This window comes from Rhinolophus sinicus, linkage group LG13, assembly GCF_036562045.2.
Source record: "Rhinolophus sinicus isolate RSC01 linkage group LG13, ASM3656204v1, whole genome shotgun sequence".
In the NCBI taxonomy this organism is placed as follows: Eukaryota; Metazoa; Chordata; class Mammalia; order Chiroptera; family Rhinolophidae; genus Rhinolophus; species Rhinolophus sinicus.
In genome coordinates this window covers 22,548,235-22,568,597 of record NC_133762.1, presented here as the reverse complement: position 1 = coordinate 22,568,597, position 20,363 = coordinate 22,548,235, and the positions used below count along the sequence as shown (strand labels likewise).

General features: G+C 44.9%; 1 protein-coding gene across 2 annotated transcripts in view; it reads left to right on the top strand.

Annotated features, from left to right (window-relative positions):
- DOK5 (docking protein 5) overlaps positions 1 to 8,867 on the top strand; it is a 127,227-nt gene extending 118,360 nt beyond the window's left edge. For both annotated transcript variants that reach the window (XM_019726052.2, XM_019726053.2), the window contains exons 7-8: positions 539 to 659; positions 8,367 to 8,867. In XM_019726052.2, the coding sequence (XP_019581611.1) occupies positions 539 to 659; positions 8,367 to 8,431 (186 nt within the window). In that variant the 3' untranslated portion in view covers positions 8,432 to 8,867. The remainder of the gene's footprint in view (positions 1 to 538; positions 660 to 8,366) is intronic.
- Positions 8,868 to 20,363: the final 11,496 nt, after the last annotated feature.

Sequence of the window (20,363 nt, the reverse complement as noted above, 5' to 3'; positions counted from 1 at the left end):
GTAGGAAGACCCTCAGATTATTTTGGCTTTATTGAGTGAATGTACTGGTATTATGCCAGGAACTACCATGCTGATGAGATACGTAGAGGGGAGTTTTCTTTAACAACCACCACAACAAAGGATCTTTAAATGCGTGTTGCAATGAATAGTAAATAGTAATGACATCCTCCATTTTTCCGGTACCTAGTGTGTGCTAGGCGGGAGCTAATCAGGCATGCCACTGAACGTTCATACAGCCCAAATGGCTAGGTAGGTATTTAGTGCTACCAGGTGTCATATAAGCAATCGAAATGGCATTCCTCTGGATACAGTGGTCTGCCATTCACTGTTCTTAACGATACAACGGGTGGAGGTTGCCTTTTTAGTTCCTGTAAATCTGCCTTCCTCTGGTGTGTAGTTGCCTTTGTGCAGTTAACTAGGTCCTGAGTAAAGGGCGACTTGCAGAGCCGCTCGGCCGTGCTGTCCGTCGGTCCGTTGGTCCATCCGCCCTCTTCCAGCCCCGGGGTGGCTGACACAGCCCTTTCTTCCTTTGACACAGCTCCAGATGAAGATGAGTGAGCGGGCCGCCTCACTGAGCGCCATGGTGCCCCTGCCACGCAGCGCCTACTGGCAGCACATCACACGGCAGCACAGCACCGGCCAGCTCTACCGCCTGCAAGGTAAGTGCTGCCCGGCGGGCAGGCGGGTGGGCCAGCGCCTGGCAGCCCAGGGAGGGGCCTCAGCTCTGGAGGAAGTCAGGCTGCCTAGTCGCCTTCCACCCCGCCCAGAATCAGGGCCCCCATCAAGGTGTCACCCCCCGCCCCCCTAGACCCTTACTGTATCACAGTGTCCTGGGGGGAATTGTTTCAAATGCAGATTCCTGGGCCCTCAACCCCAAAGATTCTACCCCTTAAGAGCCGAGGATGTGGTTGAAAAAACTGTACTTTCAACAAATGCCTACACAGGATCTGGGCAAGAGGTCTGGGGTCCACTCTTCAGAGAAATAGTCTAGTGGATTGATGTCTAACGGCATCGGCATTGCTTGGGAAGTTGCTAAAAGGGATGACTTTCAGGCCACTCCAGAGACCTAGGAATCAGGAAAGCTGAGGGTGGGGCCCAGCCATCCTTGTGTCAAGCCTCCAGATGATTTCTCAAGCTTAGGAACCTCGCCCGAGGGTGCCCTGGGTGTGGGGGTGCAGGGGGTGGGTGGGGAGTTTCTGCTGTGACTCCAGCAAATCCCCTGAAGACACCTGTCTTCCAGAAAAGTGGTCTCCGAAGCAGAGAATGGCCCATGGGTAGACAACAGAAACAATGATAAATTCTATGTAAACACTTTCTTCTCCTTTCAAATGCAGCATTTAAAAACAATGTTTTGTAGTCTATAAGAGCAGCTTGTGCATATGTAATTTATAAATACATCGGCCTGTGGGGGAACCTTGCTGAAGATCTCTTCCCCAAGAGGGTGAAAGAGCCCAGAACTTCGATAGAGCATGCCCGAGATGGCAGTGGCGTGCCTGAGATGTGCACGTTTGCTGAGTAAATAAATGACTGACAATGGAAAACAGTGGTCTCAGCCACAAATGCCCACTCTCGGTGCCCTAGTCACCCAGCCTTCCGTTAGCCTTTCCTGCTGCTTATTTCTCCCCCAGAGAGCTTTTCCTGTTCTTTCTCCCTGCAATGCCCTGGCTTTCCTCCTCTCCTAGTTAACCCTTTCTCAGCTCCAGGTCTCACCTCCACTGTCTCCCGGACTGTATTAGAACTAGCGTGGGCGTCTCTGGTGATGGGTAGTCGTAAGGTGCAGATGAGGGTACTCTCTTTTATAGCCCTCACCACAGATTTCATTTCGTATTTAATTGCAAGACCACTTGACTTATGACTAGCTCCTCCAAGAAGCAATAATGCCAAGGCGGGCAGGAGAGTGGTTTTGTTTTTAATTCTCATCATGTTACCTTCCTGTGCCAGGCTGGGAGTAGCCATTCCCTGAATACTTGTTGAATGAATATGTAATGTTAAGAGGGCACTGAAGACATGTACATTCTATTCTTTATGACTTTAGTCTCTGTTTGCTAGCAGAGAGCGTGGCACATTGTAGATGCTCAAAAAATATACCCTGAGTGACTGCATTGCTAAATAATTGATACATACATTGACCGTCTAAGACATCCACAGAGAGAGGGAGAAAGTTGGGTGACCTCAGGTTGTCACAAATGCCATTTGTTCCATATCATCTTCTGAACTGTTTGCAATATTTGAATTATAGCATCACAGTTTTTGTCATATCCATACCACTTACACTATCATTCAATTTAAATACATTTATTTTCTTAAAAGGAATGCATATTTAATTTCACTACCTTTAAATTGTTGTAAAAACTGGCCACATTTTTTCCTAACATACAGTAAGATAAATAATTATTATTGCAGCATACGAATTTCCACTCCCATCAAGCTATTGAATTGCTTTATAGCTTCACTTTCTACACATGCCAAGATAACGTCTACAAAAGAAGGTAGATTCTGTGTATCTGGAATGCAAAAGAAAGTTGAGAACTAAAGTAATGTAGGCATCACAGAGAAGAAATTGATAAATTGTACCTTAGTTCCCCGAGGGACAGAGTGGTAATTTGAGAATAGTCCACTTGCACCAACACTGGCAAATCACTGTATTTCCCTAAAATACCATATTTGCAAAGATGCCCCGAGAGTGAGGAAGTCCTGAGCACGTAGGATAAGTTGCAGTTTCAGAATTTATTACCGAAGACCCCGGAGCTTTAAAATCTTCAGGACAATTGGGACAGAAAATGTCACATGGAGGACACATGCATCTTACAATCCTTGACTAAACTATATTCTTAACCAAAATAAGTATACATTCATCAGAATAATTTAAGGCGAAGGGGGGTCTCATCAGAACCCTGATTTTATAATAATATATTTTTTTAACTCTTATGCTGAAAGTGCGTATGTTAGATGCTGTTAGCATACTATTTGTCTGCCCCTAGGGTATCTGAGACTTCCCCTGACAAGGTTTACATCTGGGTACTATGAAGAAAACAGCTATTTTCTAGCATACAGATACAGATTTTTTTTGTTTTGTTTTTGTTTTGTTTTGTTTTGTTTTTTAGCAACAGCAAAACCTGCATATTTACCAGCAAGCAGAAAGCCCGTATTCTGGATGGAAGTCCATAGATAGCTGACAGGTCTGGGATGACCCTTCAAGACTAGTAATCCATGACATTCCAAAATAACAGGAGTGATGGTGTCACTTGGAGCAGAGTGACACACGACATCACAGCTAACCAACAAATTCATGTTCTTTGAGAAGTTCTTGTCATTTTTATCAAAAATAGCAAGGCAGACACCAAGCCACCCCGCCACATTACACTCAGGTTTCACCCCTCTATATTTAGGTGTATTATTTATTATCCTTATAATCCATCACTCGGAAGTCACAAGGTATTCCTGGAAAATCAGGTTCAAGTTTATCGGGACAGATTTTTCAAATGAACACAATAGTAGCACTTACAAAAGAGTATTTTGGAGAAAGTGATGGTTTCATTTCTAATGAAATAAATGGTGGTGCGCACAAGAAAAGATGCCTGAGAATTCCTGCAGTGATGACGGCTTATCGAGCTTTCTGATGGATAATTATAGGGCTTCGAAGATGACCATGTCCCGGCTTGAGAGATGATAATTAAAGCTTATATTGTTTGCTTTTTTCTACATACCATGATCTTCATTGAACATATATTTTTTATTAAGAATTCTTTCATTTTTCCTGTTTGGGCTGCAATACTAATACGCCATGAAATATCCTGTTATCTTGGATTGAAAAATAGCCTTGAAATTGCTTCAAATTCTTTGTGTGCTTTGTACCCATTATTTCATCCAATTATTTGCTCTCATGTACTTTTGTTACCTGTGTAGGAATTTATGTAAATGTATTTCGTTTTGATACGTTGTATTAGTGTTTGCTGAGATGTTTCCTTACGCACACATTCTATGTAGATTTCTCCACATTTATTTCATCTTGTGGATTGCTTTTTTGTCTGAGCCAATGTTCCTTGAGAGACAGTGCCAATATGTGGTCCATGTGACACGGATGGGACACAATTTACCAGTAATTTGTTACCTTATAAAAATGTTGTTCACAGACTTCCTAGAATTATCTTGCTTATCGGGGTGGTCATATACATGACAAATAAATGGAATAAATTGATCTATTGTTTCTCCTTTCCTTCCCCTATCTCGGGGGAAAAAACTGAAATTGGGAAAAATTCATGACATCATGACCCCGTGTGTGCCACATGATTAAAGCTGCATGGCACAACAATTCTTGTTTTGCTGGTATTTATGAGTTGTCATCTCTCTGGCTGATTCACCTACCTTGATGTATTTCAGGATGACTAACCCTAAAGATCCGGAGGTTAACCTTGGAAATCACACACACCCTTATGAGGGAATTTATCTAACTGGGTTGAGAAAATTTTTCATTGCCTCCCCAAATTTAGTCCCAGAGCACCACCTGGTGGTTGGTTTTGGAGTTCTCATTTTCTTATTACTCTTTTTGGTGGGGAGAGGAAGGGGCTGGTTCTGACGCGTGCCACACATACCAAGGAGTATTTAATCCACCTTCACTGTGTCTCCCGTCCCATTTTCGAGTTTTCATATAGCGATTCTCTTTTACGGTTAGGCATATGCAGAATTAACGGGTAGGCATATGCAGAAGGAGGTTTGTCCTGAAAGCTGGAAGACATTTATGAAGGGGAAGCATTCAACAAATATATCTTGAGCACCGTCACATGATTCCTTTAGGAATGCACTGCATGAAATAAGCACAGAGTCCTCTTTTCCCATCGGTGTTCTGTGTCGTCCTAACCTTAGTAGCTATCACCCTAACCCCCAAAAGTACTATGGGTCCAATCCATTTGGGGAAAATGCTGCACGTTAATTCTCCTTTTCGAGACTCAGAATGCCAGTCAATATTCTCAAGGCTCTGGATGCAGTAAACAATCTGTTTAACCCAGATACCTACCCATTTATTGAACATGAAACCTCTTCTTTTCCTTTTTATGTAAATAAACAGTAACTTTATCACTATCGACGTGCCAGGTTGGTTCCTTACTAGGGAGATAAGACAAACTCAGTGAGATAAGACATACTCTTTATAAAAGCTATGCTTTTCTGAAGCCCTACTGTGTGCAGACTCTGCACCAGGTACTTAATATACACGATCTCATTTAGTCCTTAAAACAGCCACCTGAGAGCATGTCATCCTCATTGGCAGTGAAGGAGCTGAGAGTTTGAAGGGCTGGTAATGTGTCCAAGGTCACCTAGCTGGTAAGCAGTTGAGGTTTGTGTCTCTCCATGTATCCATGCACTTGTTCATTCATCGGGAAATGTTTACTGAGCATCTACTTTGTGCCACGTGACGTGCCAGTGACGGAGATACACTGGGGCTACTAGACACATGACTCTCCTGTCCCAGAACTTAAAGTTGAAAGAAGAGCCACAGTCAATAATTAAGCGAACGTGGTACAGGTCAAGTTGAAAAGAGTGTGTTTGTGCTAGAGAAGAGTGAGGCCGAGTTGTTGGTTTGGGGCGAATGATGACCACAGGACTTCTTTAGTTGGGGTGGTCACAAGAGGCTGTGGCATTTATCCCAAGACCTGAAGTCTGAGAAGAGGCAGCCATCCTGAGAGTGAGGGAAAATCAATCTCCATAGAGACATTAGGAAGTGCAAAGACCCTGAGACAGAAATGATGGGGGGGTGGGGGGATGAAAGAAGAGAAAGGAGGCAGTGTGGCTGGTGCATAAGGGGCGTGGGGCGATAGCTTGATGCTGTTTGGTTGTCCTGGCAACAGTGTGAGTTGGCAAGGGGGACGGTCTTCTCCATTTCAGTGAAGAAACTGAGGCACTTGGAGTCAAGTACTCGCTCACCATCACATAGCTAGTGGGTGAGGGACTGGCTTTGGAACTGCAGCGTTCTGACTCCTAGTCCAGGGCTGCCCCTGTCTTCTAGCAGGCGGTCTTGTCTGTGGGAGGAAACCCTACCACAGGCACGCACCCTGCTGTGGAGAGAACGCCTCCAGGGAACTTCCAGCCCTCATGGTTTACTTATGTGTTTTAAAGATGATAGATTCTTGGAGCAAGTGGCTACTTGGGAGAAGTTAACGTTGGTTGTTCAATATTAATTGGAACACAGTCACATACATTGTATGTGCAGCAGTTAAGAGAGAAGTAACAGATAAAGATCTGAGCAAATGGGAAAAGATGACAAATAAACCAGTATCTCAGATTCACATGTCTGTAGGGGCCAGGGGGGCATGCAGAGTGAAACAGGATGGGTATGGGCGTGGTGGGGCCCTGGCGAATCACAGACTTCAATGGCAAAGGGCATTCTGCAGCCACCTCTAGGTGGTCACTGGAGCAGGATACAGGCCAGGGTTACCTTCGGTTTCACAGGGCAATCAGCACCTTTATGGGAAGCCTACAGTTATTTAAATAGTGACAAGCTAGTCCAAACGTGTGATGACCTGTGCAGACCAGTGACCAGGTCTGGGGCCAGATGAGGCTACAGGCCACTGCCAGCTTGTAACCTTTGTGTGAACTGCAAAAATGGAAGAAAATCTCTCAGTCCGTTTCCTGGCTGTAAGCTAAACACTGCATTCAAACCCAGCTGGAGAGATTCGATTAGCCATCATGATAGAAGCTGCAGGTGTCTTCATTTCGGCTTGACCCCAAGTGCATGCTATCAGTCACTTTTCTTGCAAACTCAGAGTCTCCAGTTGATGGGACCACCAAGGGTGTTGCATTTGACCGAAGATTTGGATTTTGTATTAATACTGTTTACACGCTGTCTGCTTCCTGTGGGAAATGTTAACTAAAAGATATACCTGGATGTTTACTTGTAGTTAATACATTAATACAATTTCTCTGTGTTATGGCGTGTGTACGTGTGTGTGTTGCAAAGAGACTAGGATTCGTGTTCAACATGGCTAAGAGGCTGCAAGAAATGATTTCTAGTGATTTAAGATATTTTAATACTCAAGATTTCTCTAATAATCACTGCTGTTGTGTGCCAGTGACTAGGCGACTGGAGATACATATATTTTATGGTTTAGATTTAAGGCATGCAAATATCTGAATCTGTGATTTTTGTTTTTGTTTTGGTGTTGTGACCTCAGTAATTTACGTGGGACTTCACAGTTTGGGACACCCTTTGTGCTTTCTTTCATCCTCAACAGTATCGTGAGGAGAGCAAAACAAATGTTGTCTCCTCGTTTTGTTGAAGTGGAAAATGGCTGAAAAGTTACGCTTCTGGTTGGAAGGTCAGATGGGCTCAGACAGGTCAGATGGAGGTCAGGGTGGTTTGTTATGATGCAACAGAGCACAAACTTAAGGCCATAAGCCACCATCAACCTTTTTGCTTGGTTTGGTGTTTAAAATCAGCATGGTTTTGAATGTGCTTCAGTGGGGCAGGCATGTTCCACTTAAGTGTGGTCCCATCTCTCTCTGGGTGCTGTACTCCCGCAGGTTTTGTCATTCTCAGTTCTGAGAGCCCTTCACAGGCCAAGAGTGTACATTGCTCAGCTCCTGGTAACCCTCAGCCAGCAGATGGCAGTCAAACCTCTTGTATGTATAAAATCAAGAGCTCTCCCTACAGGGACTGGCAAACTGTGGCCTGTGTGTGGCCTGTTCTAGCCTGCTGTGTTTTTGTGAGCAAAGTCCTATTGGAAGGTCCACGCCCATTGGATGCGTAGTAACTGTGGTTGCTTTTGTGCTACAGGCAGCAGAATTGCGATGAGACCACAGGGTCTGCAAAATGGAAAACATGTAGTATCTGGCCCTTTACAGAGAAAGCTTGCCCAGCTCCTGTCCTACTGTGTCACAGAGGCGGCGAACAGTGGTCTTGTGTGTTGCCTTCCTGACTTCTTCACTTTCTCGGTTTGGAACCTAAACCTGAAATAATAAAGGCTACATGGATTTTAAGGAGTCCTCCTTGACAGCAAGCTTTCTTAGGTAGAAGTGTAACATTGTCTTATGTCTGGTCAGGTTTTCAGAGTGTCCTAGCTGAAAGTTTTCACAGTCCTAAGACTCCATCCCAGTTTTCCTAAATACCCTAGGTAGAGGAGCTGATGAAGATGAAAAATTAAGGCGAAAAATAACTGCTGGTGGTCTGGTTATAGCTCAGTGCAAAGGCCACATGCAAATAATATGTTAATCGCGCCATCTCTCCAGACTCTTATTTGCATATCACTGTGAGTGGCCTCTGGGAAAAATCCTGGGTCATATCTTATTTCTGTTATATAGAAACATGTTGCTAGCTAATTTGATGGTGGGCTTTCTTGACATATAACTGCTGTTTTACAATTCTTTTGGAAAAGATGTCACCAGCCCGCTGAAGCTCCATCGAACAGAGACTTTTCCCGCCTACCGCTCTGAGTACTGACAGTAAACTGCCAAGAATGGTCGTGCGACACGCTTGTGATGTGTCAGCCACAGGTCCATCAGGAGGTCGCAGGATGGCAGCGAGCGAAGGATGAAGAAAAGAAGCTGAAAGTCCTGGCTGATTGTGTGGTCGTTGGGAAACTGCAATACAATACCTGTGTTTCTTTTTTCCTTGCTTTTCTTTCCGTTCTTTACGAAGAGAAAAGAAAAAGAAAATCTTAGTGTAATTGAAACCTGCTCTATATACATTGATTTTTTTGGTTCTCCCTTTTACAGCTGCACAGAAAGGAGTCAATGCCACAAAATTATTTTCTATTGTAGATGCCATGTCCCTTGAATTTCTCAGAATCTGTCCTTTGTGGGTTCCTGTGATTTCCCTTCTGAGTGTTTTAATTGTATGACAGTCAGTATTGACAATAAAATGGTTCTTAATTATTTGTTATTTGTTTATACTGTATTCCTCAGTTATTAATATTATAGTCCTGGTTAACTATTAGAAATCGTGTTTTATTGCCAGTTAGTTAAATCAGGGCTTAACTCACTCGTAACTACTCTGTTAAAAACCAACTTTTCAAAGGACCCTTTATTATTCTTTACAGGGTCACAGTTTCTCTCTCACATAATCTCACCCCTACTCTTTTTTTTTTAAAGCCCTTATTATGTTTGAAATACCTTCATAAAATGTTTTAAGACAAAAGATCATTCTTTACCCACGCATATGGTCTTTGGGTTCTGGCAATATGGTTTTCTCTGTATCTTCAGTATTTTTGAAGGTTTGTGAATATTTTCCTTATGGGCCATGAGCATGGTTTAGCATTGAGTTTCCCATAAATCCAACCGCAGTTGCCCACTCATTCATTAAACTGGTCTATACTGAGTTTCTGCTGGTCCCAGGTACTAGCTAGAGCCCAGGGATAGAGAGATAAAAAGACACCAGCCCTGTCACCAAGAACCTTAAATGCAGAGGAGTATGACAGCTGCTAAATGGGCCCCCAGTGGTAATGTACTTCTCAGAAGACAGTCACTCTGTTCCCCCAGGCTTTCCCATGGGGAACTGCCAGGTGGAAATTCAGCCTTGTGAGCTGCCGAGGCTGGAGTTGCTACAGAGCTGTAGGAGAGAGCAGGTATGGTGTCTGTCGCAATCACCACTCTATTTCCAGTAGTGTTGCCAGGTAAAATACAGGACATCTGGTGAAATTTAAATTTTAAATACACAATGAATAATTTTTTAGTATATGTATGTTGCATGGACATAATTATACTTAAAAGTGTCCATTGTAGATCTTAGATTCAAATTTGACAGGATGGTCTATATTTTTCTTGGCTAAATCTGGCAGTCCTATTTCCCAAGCACTAGAACTGTGCCTGACACATAGCTTATGCTTGAAAAATAAGTGGTGAATGAATGGATAGACACATAAACCCCTGTCCTTGGGCCAGAATTCTTTCTGGGGGAGGCAAATTAGCATAGATGGTATAGTTTCTCAGTGCCAGGCATGGGGCTAGGCCCTTCCAGAATGATTCTTTTCACTAGAAAATACTATGTTGTGTTTTCTAGGGAAAAAATAAATTTAAAGCCCCAAGAAAGGGCCATAGAAAGGTTTATTTTCATTGATCCTCTTCCAAAAAGTGCATAATTTCCCCAAATAGAGATTGACCAATGAAACCCAAAGGCCCCGATAAAATCCCACTGGATCTGAGTTTTAGTTGGGATTTCCAAGGAGACTGACCACTGACTAGGATGTGATTTTCTCAGGGGTGGAGAAATATTGAGGGAAGAAGGGTTAAATTCAGCTAAGAATTAATTAGTGAGTGGGTAGGGATACAGAAGTGATTTAATGGTGATGCTACACTGGAATGCATTTGCGCTCTGTCTGTGTCCACACCATTTTAGCTCATCAGATTTCTCCCAGGTGCATTCCTATTTGTCTTAAAAATTTGGTCCGCCACACACATTTGAGCATTCTCTCAGCTGTTTATTGTCCTGATTCTCTCTGGCTCGGCTCTTATTTTCTTTCTCTTCTAAAACCTCTCATCAGAGTTTCTCCTGCGTCCCAGGGCTTGGGCAGCCCACATGGGGGATTAAGTGGAAAAACTAGATAAAGGAAATGAAATTAAAGAAATAATTATAATTTTAATGAAGTCAAGATTGCTGAAGCAAGTTTAAAGCTAATGAACGTGTAAAGAAATGTTGCTGAGTGGCGCTAACTCCGAGTCAGACCCTCTTTTAGGACCCTAAAAAGGAAACGTATTCAGAGGGGACGTGGGGAGAAGGGAGGTGGAAGAGGGGAAAGGGGGTCAAATATATGGTGATGGGAGAAGAACTGACTCTGGGTGGTGAGCACACAATGTGATATATGGATGATGTATTATAGAATTGTACCCTGGAAACCGATGTAATGTTATTCACCATTGTGACCCCAATAAATTTAATTTTAAAAAAAGAAAGAAAAAAGAAACGTGTTGACAAGAAAAGAGTTTGAGTCCTGTTAGGTTATCCTAACAGCTTTCATGTATCTTCAAGCACGATTGTAAGTGCTTCACTCATCGTATGTCATCGCATAGCAGCTCTCTCAGGTAAGTGTAATTATTATTCCCACCTGTACAGATGGGGAAACTAAGCCTTAAGGAGTCTTAAATCATCTGAATAATATGTCCAAGATCTCTTGGCTGTTAAATGGTAGACTGAGGGACATTAGCGTTTTTAAGCGTTGATTTGAATATACGAGTACATCAATTTGAATTGGGCAGCACCGACTACAGGTGGTTAGAAGGAGGGGTTTTTAAAGAGAAGATGCAGAAGTAAAGCAAGGAAATGGGCTGACTACTGCTTAAGTGGGTTCCTTACCGGCAAAGCCTAATTGGCTGTTGGTGACAGGTTGTTCTCACCTTTCCTTTTCTGAGAGGCCAGGGCCCTGACACTCTGCCTTTCCCTTTGGTGCCTTACCCAGGCATGAGCACCACCCTGGTCTAATGGCCTCTGGGTTTAATTACTTTAACATCTACTAAAACGTGGGCTCCCATTTGGACCCATTAATTCTGATTGCTGAGCCTGCTGTATGAGTCCCTAACACATGTTATCTCAGTGGGCAGCAAACTTCTTTTTTTAAGGGTCAGACTATCAATATTTTAGGCTTTGGGAGCCATCTGGCCTCTGTTGCTATTGTAATGCAAGAGTGGCCATAGATAATACATTAGCCTATAGGCATGTCTGTCTGCCAATAAAACTTTATTTATAAAGAGGCAGGCTGGATTTACCCTCTGTCAATCCCTGCTGTCAATCGTTATCCCTACTGTCAATCATTAGAACTTCAAACACTATTTTTTATTCGTTTCAGGTTTTTGGTAGAAACTATGAGAAACTTAAACACTTTAGCCTCGGGCCCCAACTAAGGGGAATAGTGACTTCACAGGATTTTGTCATTCTTTTCCTAATCCCTCACCTACGTGGTAAATACACAGGTGTGAGAAAGGGGGGGTTTTTCAAATCTGTGGTGGATTTGTACGTAACTCAAACTAAATTCGAAAGCACTTAGGCCAACATTGCAAGTAAACGGAAATCTGGAGATTAAATTACAGAATTTGTCTTAGACATAGTTGTTGTTTCTGTTTCAAAGATATACTGAGAAAACTGACAAGTTTTGATTGGAGGCGGGGTGGAAGAGAAGGGGGAGTACATTTCCTATTCCCCATTGCACGCTCGGCCAGTGCTAAAAAGACAGTTACCCAGTTTATGGCAGAGTAATGCGGTAGTTATTCAAAAGCTTGGGCTTCTGAAATGCATTTGTTCTTTTACCAGGTGTTCATTCAGTGTCATCTCTGGGTGTGCCAGGCTGTGTGGTAGTTACTGGAAATACACGAGGAATTGAAGCCAATTGCACAGGAAACAGAAAAAAAAACTAAAGAGAACATACATTTTGTAAAAATAGACATTTTATGATTTCTTTTTGGGACCCTCTTGATTTTGACAGGGGAATACTGTACCAATTCCTAACAAAATCTTCTTCCCTTTAATTCCAGAAAAAACTACATCCGTTTTTAGATTTCCATTGACAGCAAACTCAACAGTTTCTACTCGATAGAGGTTTTAAGTTCCTTTGGTTAAGCATTGGAGGTAAGGCTGCCCATCTGCTGATGAAAGGCAACAGCTGATTTTAAAGCAGCTTTTGGGCTCAGTCTCTCTGATTGGATTCAGCCAAAGCAGGACACGGTGATAACCATTTGCCTACATCTCTGCTAACTAAAATATTGCCGCCCACAGTCTACTCTCTGAGCTTGTAGTTATCGAATGTTGGCAAAAGACGCTCATCCAGTAGATTTGGGATGGAGTCCATGAATCTATGTTTTGCCATCGGTGTCTCTGGGCATTTCCAATGCAGGTGGTATAAAATCCCATTTTAAGAAAGCTTGAGGAGCTGCACACGGAGAGCGTTCCCATTAGGTGAGGGCTGGCACCTGGAGGCAATCAGCAAGGTATCCTTAAGTAAGAGCGCTTGCTTCCGGAAGTCAGCAGGAGGAGGCGGGATGCCAGGAGACGCGGGACTTTGGGCACACAGGTACAAAGGCCGTTTCTGCGCGTGGGTGACACAGTGGAAGGGGAAATGCGACTGCCGCTCCCAAAGTGGGCTCCCCAGCGGCGTTTCCAGTGCCTCTGCACTTCTTCCTTTGTTGCCATAACAACTAATAAGGAGACGCAGTTTGACCTCCTTTGTTTCTGAGATGCCTGAAGTGCAAGGGCTGCCTGCAAGGCTCGTTTTTTAACGGGGAAAAAGCCAGCCAGGAGCTGTTTGTGGAAGCAAAGCGTAGGCTGCAAAAGACCTGCGGGTGGGTGGGGGTGGAGTGGCGACTGGGTGCAGTGTCCAGGTGTCCTTGTTAGTCAGTGGGCACTGAGCCAGCCGCTAGCCCACCTGTCTCCCACCCCTCCAGTTTCCCCGGAGTTCTCCCATCCTTACTGCAATTAAGACCTTATTTTCTTTGGCCTCTGGCAGTGCGGCATTCCCCTCCCCGACTGAAAAGCAAAGCTTGCTCGGTGGGTTTAAGGATAGTTGTGGGGACAGAGCCAGGAGTGCAATTTCCAGGCTCTCGGCCTCACGTGGAAAAGTGCTGGCTCAGGTAGTAAATGGCCATCAACTGTGATTCGATGGGCATCAGCTGTAACCAGTGAGCCATTGGCCACTAATATAACTGCTGTGGCTACGCTAGCAGCAAATGGGGGCTAGCAAGAAGATGGTGGCTGAGATAGCAAGAGCGGATTGCAGTTAGCAAGTGAGGTTGGTTGGCAGAGAAGTGGACAGCGGGTTGAGGATCGTGTGGCTCCTGTTTCCCGTGTCTCCAACCAGCCGCCAGCGAGACTATAGTGGTATGACTCCCCTACCTATGGCTCTGTGGGTGTTCCTTTTTGGCCTCACCATGTCCTGCGTTCTTATGTGGGGAGCGGGACAGGAGACCCCGCCTGTCACCCTGCCTGACAATAGTGGAGCTGCGTGAGGATGAGTATTTTTGCTCTGAGTTTTGACAGACCGTGACTGCTCCCCTCTGTGCCTCTACGTTGTGCGTGGTTATTTGCTGGTTTGCATGGGAAACTAGGAGGCCAAGGGCCGGGTTTAATTATTTGGTTTCTCAGTAGGTAGTGACCTCCTCTTGGCCCAACCACTGAGGCACACGTGGAACCCCTCTATCACAAGGGTCTGCAAACTGGCCAAAGCAGGCGTGCTCCCTGCTTTTGTAAATAAAGTTTTATTGGAACGCAGTTGTTTACGTTTTATCAGCAGCCGCTTTGGTGGGACAACTGCAGCGCTGAGTGGTGGTGACAGGGCCAGAATCCCCCCCTACAGGAAAGGCGTGCGGAGTCCTGAGTCCTGCGCTGTACAGTCCCAGCCCTCAAGAAGCATCTGATTAGCTAGGCTCCCTGCCACCGCAGGCATCTGTCAGCAGCATTACCTGTGACCTTAACGTTCTCCCTGAAAGGGAACACGCAGCCTTCCTGAGCAGGCTCCTTGGTTTCTACTCTTCCCATTGTCTCAAAAAAATCTTTTCTTCCTCCCTTCTAGCAAAACTGGCCCTTCCTTCAGACTTAAACATCAGGCTCTCAGCGAGACCCGCTGAAACTGAGACGTCCCTTCCCCCCTGCCACACACACCCTAGGCTGCCAGTCATAAGCATTTAAACTTCTCCAAACGGTCACGCCCCGGCACTCATTTCTGTTTGTGGGGATGTTTTCGTACGTTTGTGTATTGTCGTCCTTCTCAGTGCTTCTCAAGCTCCCTGAGGGTGGATATTGTATCTGTTCCTTCCGCTAAGCTTTGTATCCCCAGCACCAAACAAAATACCTGGTTAACTTAGTGGATGCTCATCAAATAATCCTTTAATAAAGAAAGAAATGGAAAGTGAGAGGGCAACAAATGCACCATTAAATCACGGTGTCAGCCTGCAGAGAGAAGGGCCAGGAAGGCTTAACTTTTCTGGAACTCCTGCTGTGTGCCACCCATAACCCTTACATCGTCCCCATGACAGTGATGACTTCTGAGCCCACACTCTTACTTCTGTACTTGTGGTTCCCAAACTGTGTGCCAAGGTGCCCTAAGGTGCCACAGCGAACCCACAGAGGGGTTGTGGGATATATCAAAGTTTTGCAGGAATTAGTGACCCTCGACCACTTGTGAACTCTGGGGAACTACTGGCTGGAGGCTGTTCAGCTTCAACGTTAGATTACGCGACATTCACTCCTATGATGTCATTTTTGCAAAGCTGCGTTGTTGGCTGTTGCTGTGAGAAAAAGCAGAAATACTGCGTGAAAAATCAGTGTGGACCAGGAAATGAGGGAGGTGTTGGGTGTGCAGTCTGATTCCCAGGTTCAAGGACCTTCAGTGCCTACAGAAGCACACGTCCCCTTATCGAGGAATTGTGGTTATCAAAGAATAACGTAAACAGAGTGCTTTCTTTTGATTTAGGTGTATCTTCTTAATGGTGCCTCATTTGTCAGGACATAAGTTTTTATTGAATGGTTGGGACCTAACAACTGGCTAAATGGAACTGCTGGTATTTCTTCTGGCCTAAGGGTGCTGCGAAAAAATTACTGAGTTACTAAGAGCACTGGGATTGGAGACAGTGTGAGAACCTCAGCTCCACCTTCTGTTCTGCCTCGCAGCTGCCCTCAGATGCAGGCTCCGGGGTTAAGCCCCAAGCCCTGCATCTAGTACACACAGCAGGGCTGGTTTCATGAGTACAACCTGTGCAGTCCCACAGGCTCCACGCTCGCAAGGCTCCCCACCTGGTTTCATGCTGTCTCCATCTTGAAATTCGTAATGCTTTTATCTTTGAACTTGTGTGCGTTAAGTCAAGTCTGATGGGGCAATGGAGCATGTGTGTGAGCACAGGAAGTTCCCGCAGGGTGTGTGTCCACTCGGTGTTCCTCGATGCCTTGTTTGCATGTACCATTCACGATGCCCCGGGAACAGATTTCCAGAAGACCCAAGATGGGTGGGAGTTCGGTGAGCCCCAAAACAAGGACCAGGTCAAATATGTCATATAGACCACGAGTGAGCAGGGGTCTTGGCAGCCTGCGAGCCTTTCCCTTTGAATCAGAACTTGTTGTAGATGCGGGAAGAAGGCAACGGCTTTCGAGAAAGCCCATCATATCCTTTCTTCCTCACCTTACTTCCTCTTACTCTCATTACTTTCCTTTTATAACATAAATAAAAGGAAAGGTAGGACTACCCAAAGCTCCTTTCCCTTTCAGTCCTGCCGTATTTATCAGTAAGCCCAAGCTAGAGTGTGTTGGTAGATTGTGTGCATATCGAGAAGTAAAGTAAGAACAATTGTGTGTATTGTGTGCAGCGTTTCTCTTCTGGCAAGAACAAAATACACATGCACACATGCGCTACAAGATAGAACTTGTGTAATTTTGGTGAAACAGCATGTGAATTAAACGTTCTCATATTAACATTTAAAATGGATGTCGCACAATATCAAGGCGACCAGTAAAATTCATGCTAATAATTAAAAATCTTAATTTTTGTTTCCTGACACATCAATAGTCAATAAGAAAAGCAACAACAGGTTGAAACAGGTTGAAAGAGTAAGGAAGAAAAGGAAACACTTTATACTTCAGTTGCTTTAAAGGCACTTCTTTCTGAACACGGAGCCCTGCATTTTAATTTGATGCTGGATCTCACAAAGTCTATGGGCTGGTCCTGTGCAGAAGGTGTTTCTTAAGGAGCCCAAGCTCAGTGAGACTGGGGATTGTGAGTTAGCTGACTTTTTTTTCCTGCCTCTTTCCTGCTTCTGTTGCTGACAAAGAAATTTTCTCAGCAACAGAAGCAGGAATTGGTATTGTCGCCGGGAAGGCTTCAAGGATGCACCAGATAAGCCAAGCAAGCAGTGGATTTATTAACAGAAAGGAAGAGTGTACACTTCCAATACAGGGGGAGTGGGCAGGCCAGGAGAAGGACAACTGCCCCAAAGAACAAAGAGGCTTAGGGTTTTATTTGAATGAGGGCACGAAATAGTCAAGATTTAGGGGTGGCATTAAAGGCATTTCCAGGTGGGTCCTTGCTGGCCACTGCTTTCCTTTGGGAGGCGGGATTCCCTTGTTGGAACTGTCATGGCAACATGGGGTGGAGATTTTCCCTGCCTGCAATGCCAAGAGGATTGTGATGCTACAGTTCACCTTGAGGGGCTAAAGTTCACCTTGAGGGGCAAGATGGTGTCCTGAATCACCAAAATCCGATTCTGGCCAGTCTGGTAGCTGCACCTTTTCTAAGAATGATCTCCTTGCCTCTTGCCATCGTCGCTCCTGTCTCCCCTTCCTCCCTCCCTCCGTCCCTTCCTCCCCCGTGGCCCTCTTCCTTCTGCCTACTGAACACTTCCACAGGTGACTCCCAGCTAGGACTGTTGCTCCTCTTTTGACTTCTCCAGTCCAGACATTTAACAACTGACCTGTATTGGACACCAGCCATCCAGTGCCTACTTGAAGCAAACGCCCCAAGCCCGCTGGTGACTGCACAGAGCTAAAGCCTGTAGAATTATTTTCCTCCTCACTGAATTCCTTTTAAAGTTGTACCTTCAGAACAAAGGAAGAAAGAGAAGCATTTGGTTATCAAAGGAAGCCAGCCCCCAAATTTACTTTCCTTTAGCTGTCATGCAAATTTCAAGCCAGAGGCCTTGCTGGATGGCTTTGAAGATAGAGATCACAGTGCAGTTCTAGAGAGGCTTCAATAGGGTTTCTGATGATCCTGTGATTTACTTGGGGAAGGAAGAAAAGAGCAGAGAACAATGGGAGGCACTCAGCTCTGAGGGCAGAAAAGCCCAGTGTCTAATTCTGGTCCTGTGTTGCCTGGAGGAGATGTCAACTAATGGGGGGGAGGGGAGGGAGGGAGGAAAAAGGGAGGGTCAGGCAGGGCTAGACCAGATCCCCCAGGTGCATCCCATGAGATGCCAATTCAGGTGGGGGGGGGGGCAGTTTTGCCCTTGAGTGAATGTTTGGTAAATGTTGAGTCAACACGCTGCTTTATTTGGAGGACTTTTTGGAGCCTTGTATATAGTAAACATAATGTAATCACCAAGCGTGGGCTGTAGGATGCAGACTTCTTATTGCAACCTGACATAAGGCAATTTGACTGCTGCTGCTGGTTATGGACTCAGTAGCCTCCAGTGACTGAAAGTAGGTAGGTGAAGGCAGTTCTCCTCACCCTCAAGCAGGCTCTTGGACAGCTGTTTACAATTCAGTTACACCAAGTTTCCCGACACTTGTTAACAATTATTAGCCGGCAGGTACAAAAACAGTATCAAGCCCCCATACTTCCAGGTGATCTGACTGTGTTATATGGTAAAGGTTTTTGTGAGGCAGATGGGGCAGTATTCTAGCAGCAAGATTGAGCTCAGGTTCAAGGGGGAGGTAGGGGAGCCTCCAACTGAAAAGAGGGAACGGCCAACTGAAAAGAGAACAGTCCACAAGGAACCCAAAGCCCGTGAGGATGTCATTTTGCTGAATGGCGGTTCTTGGGCTCTCAGGACTCTTTACTCCTGTGGGGACAGAGCCAGGAGTGCAGTTTCCAGGCTCTTGGCCTCACGTGGAAAGGTGCTGGCTCGAGTAGTAGATGGCCATCGGCTGTGGCTAGTTGGCCATCAGCTGTAGCCAGTTAGCCAATTGGCCAGTGATATAACTGCTGCGGCTACGCTGGTTGGTGAGTCGAGTACAGTGGAGTCGGTCGGTTGGCAGAAAAGCGGACAGCAGGTCGCACGTCGTGTGAATCCAGCCTCCAGTGAGACTATAGTGGTATGATTCCCCTACCTATGGCTCCGTGGGTGTTCCTTTTTGGCCTCACCATGTCCTGCGTTCTTATGTGGGGAGCAGGAGCTGAGACCCCGCAGGCCACCCTGCATGACAACTCCCTAACCCTGAAAGGGATGGGAATGTCAGCAGTCTTTCCAGCTACTCCATATATTCTTGGGCACCGCTTTATTCACCAAGAAAAACCACTTCTAACATCCATTATGTTAATTAACAAAGCTTTTGGTGTTGACCAGTTGTAAAGGGAGCAGAAGCCACGTCTGGAGTGAGGGGGATTGACTGAGTGTTTTTTTTTTCCTTTTCTTTCTCTCTCTCTCTTTCTCTCTTTCCTTTCTTCCTTCCTTCCTTCCTTTTTTCCTTCCTTCCTTCCTTCCTTCCTTCTTCCTTTCTTCTTCAGATGTCAACTCACAGCTCCTGGAATGTAGATGTCCAGTTAGGGTATTACAAGTATTCTAAGTGTAGATTAAAATGAACATACTTCTGTGTTACACTCTTGGCTGTCTCTACTATTTTAAAGTAAATTATAGATACTGCAGTAGTTGCTGAAATTTAGGAGAACTCTTCTCCCTGGAACATCTGTTAGGGCTGGGGTTCCAAGGAACCCACTTTAGGAACTGACGGGTGGGAGGAAAGAGTTTTGATCTGGGAGTCCTGTCTCTGTTGTTGTGTAGTTGTATTACTCTGCAAAAATCATGTGACCTCTCTGTGCTCTAATTGTTGAAGTAGGGATAATAAAAATAATTTTTAAAGCTGCCTTGTAGACTACTATAAAAGAGAGTAAGAACTGGGAAAGTTCCAGAGATAGCTGGAGTGCAGAGTTGATTCAATATCCTTATCTACATAATAACAGCAACAATTCCATCATTTGGGTAAAACCAAATGAAGTCATAGGTATGGGAGTTCTTTGGAAATTGTAAAATTGATTCAAATGTGAGGTGCTTTTATAGTTCTTCCTAAATCAAATGCCTCTCCCCCAAGATGGCATGAAAACTAAAATGAAAGAGTGTGTATAAAATGAAAGATACTTCTGGCATATAAGTAAAGATACATCACAACTTCCACCTTGGAGAAGGAAGAAGGACAAAGGGAATTAATCCTTCATGAGAAATGACTATGTCCCAGAGATTTTCAATAAATTACCTTGTTTGACCCTTGCCTACACATGCATGGGTATTACCTGTATTTTAGGAAGAAGACCCTGACATGCAGAAGGAGACAATAATTACATTCTCACAGCCAGTGAGTAGGAATGACACTGAATGGAGCCGGCCCGAGTTCCCCAACAGGCACCGTTCCCACTATGCTGAGTGATCACGGTGCTGTACTTGGCCTTGCTGTTCCTGGCTGTACAAGGGGACAGTGGCAGCTATTTGTCCAGGCTGTGCCAGTGACAAACACGAGAGCTTTCCATTATGCCAACTTCGTCCGTCTGTTGTTAAGGGAAACCATGTAAGCTGAGCAAGTCTGCAGAAATAAGAGTCAGAGGGAGTTTTTAATCTTAAGAAAGTTTATCATGATCGTATTTAAATGGGGGGGGGGGGGTCTGTGGGTACCGGGAAGGGTAGATCAATAAGTGAGTTTGTGCCAAGTTTGGGGAGTGGCGGAGACCAAGGGAACTGGGAACCCCTGTCGGCTGGGACCC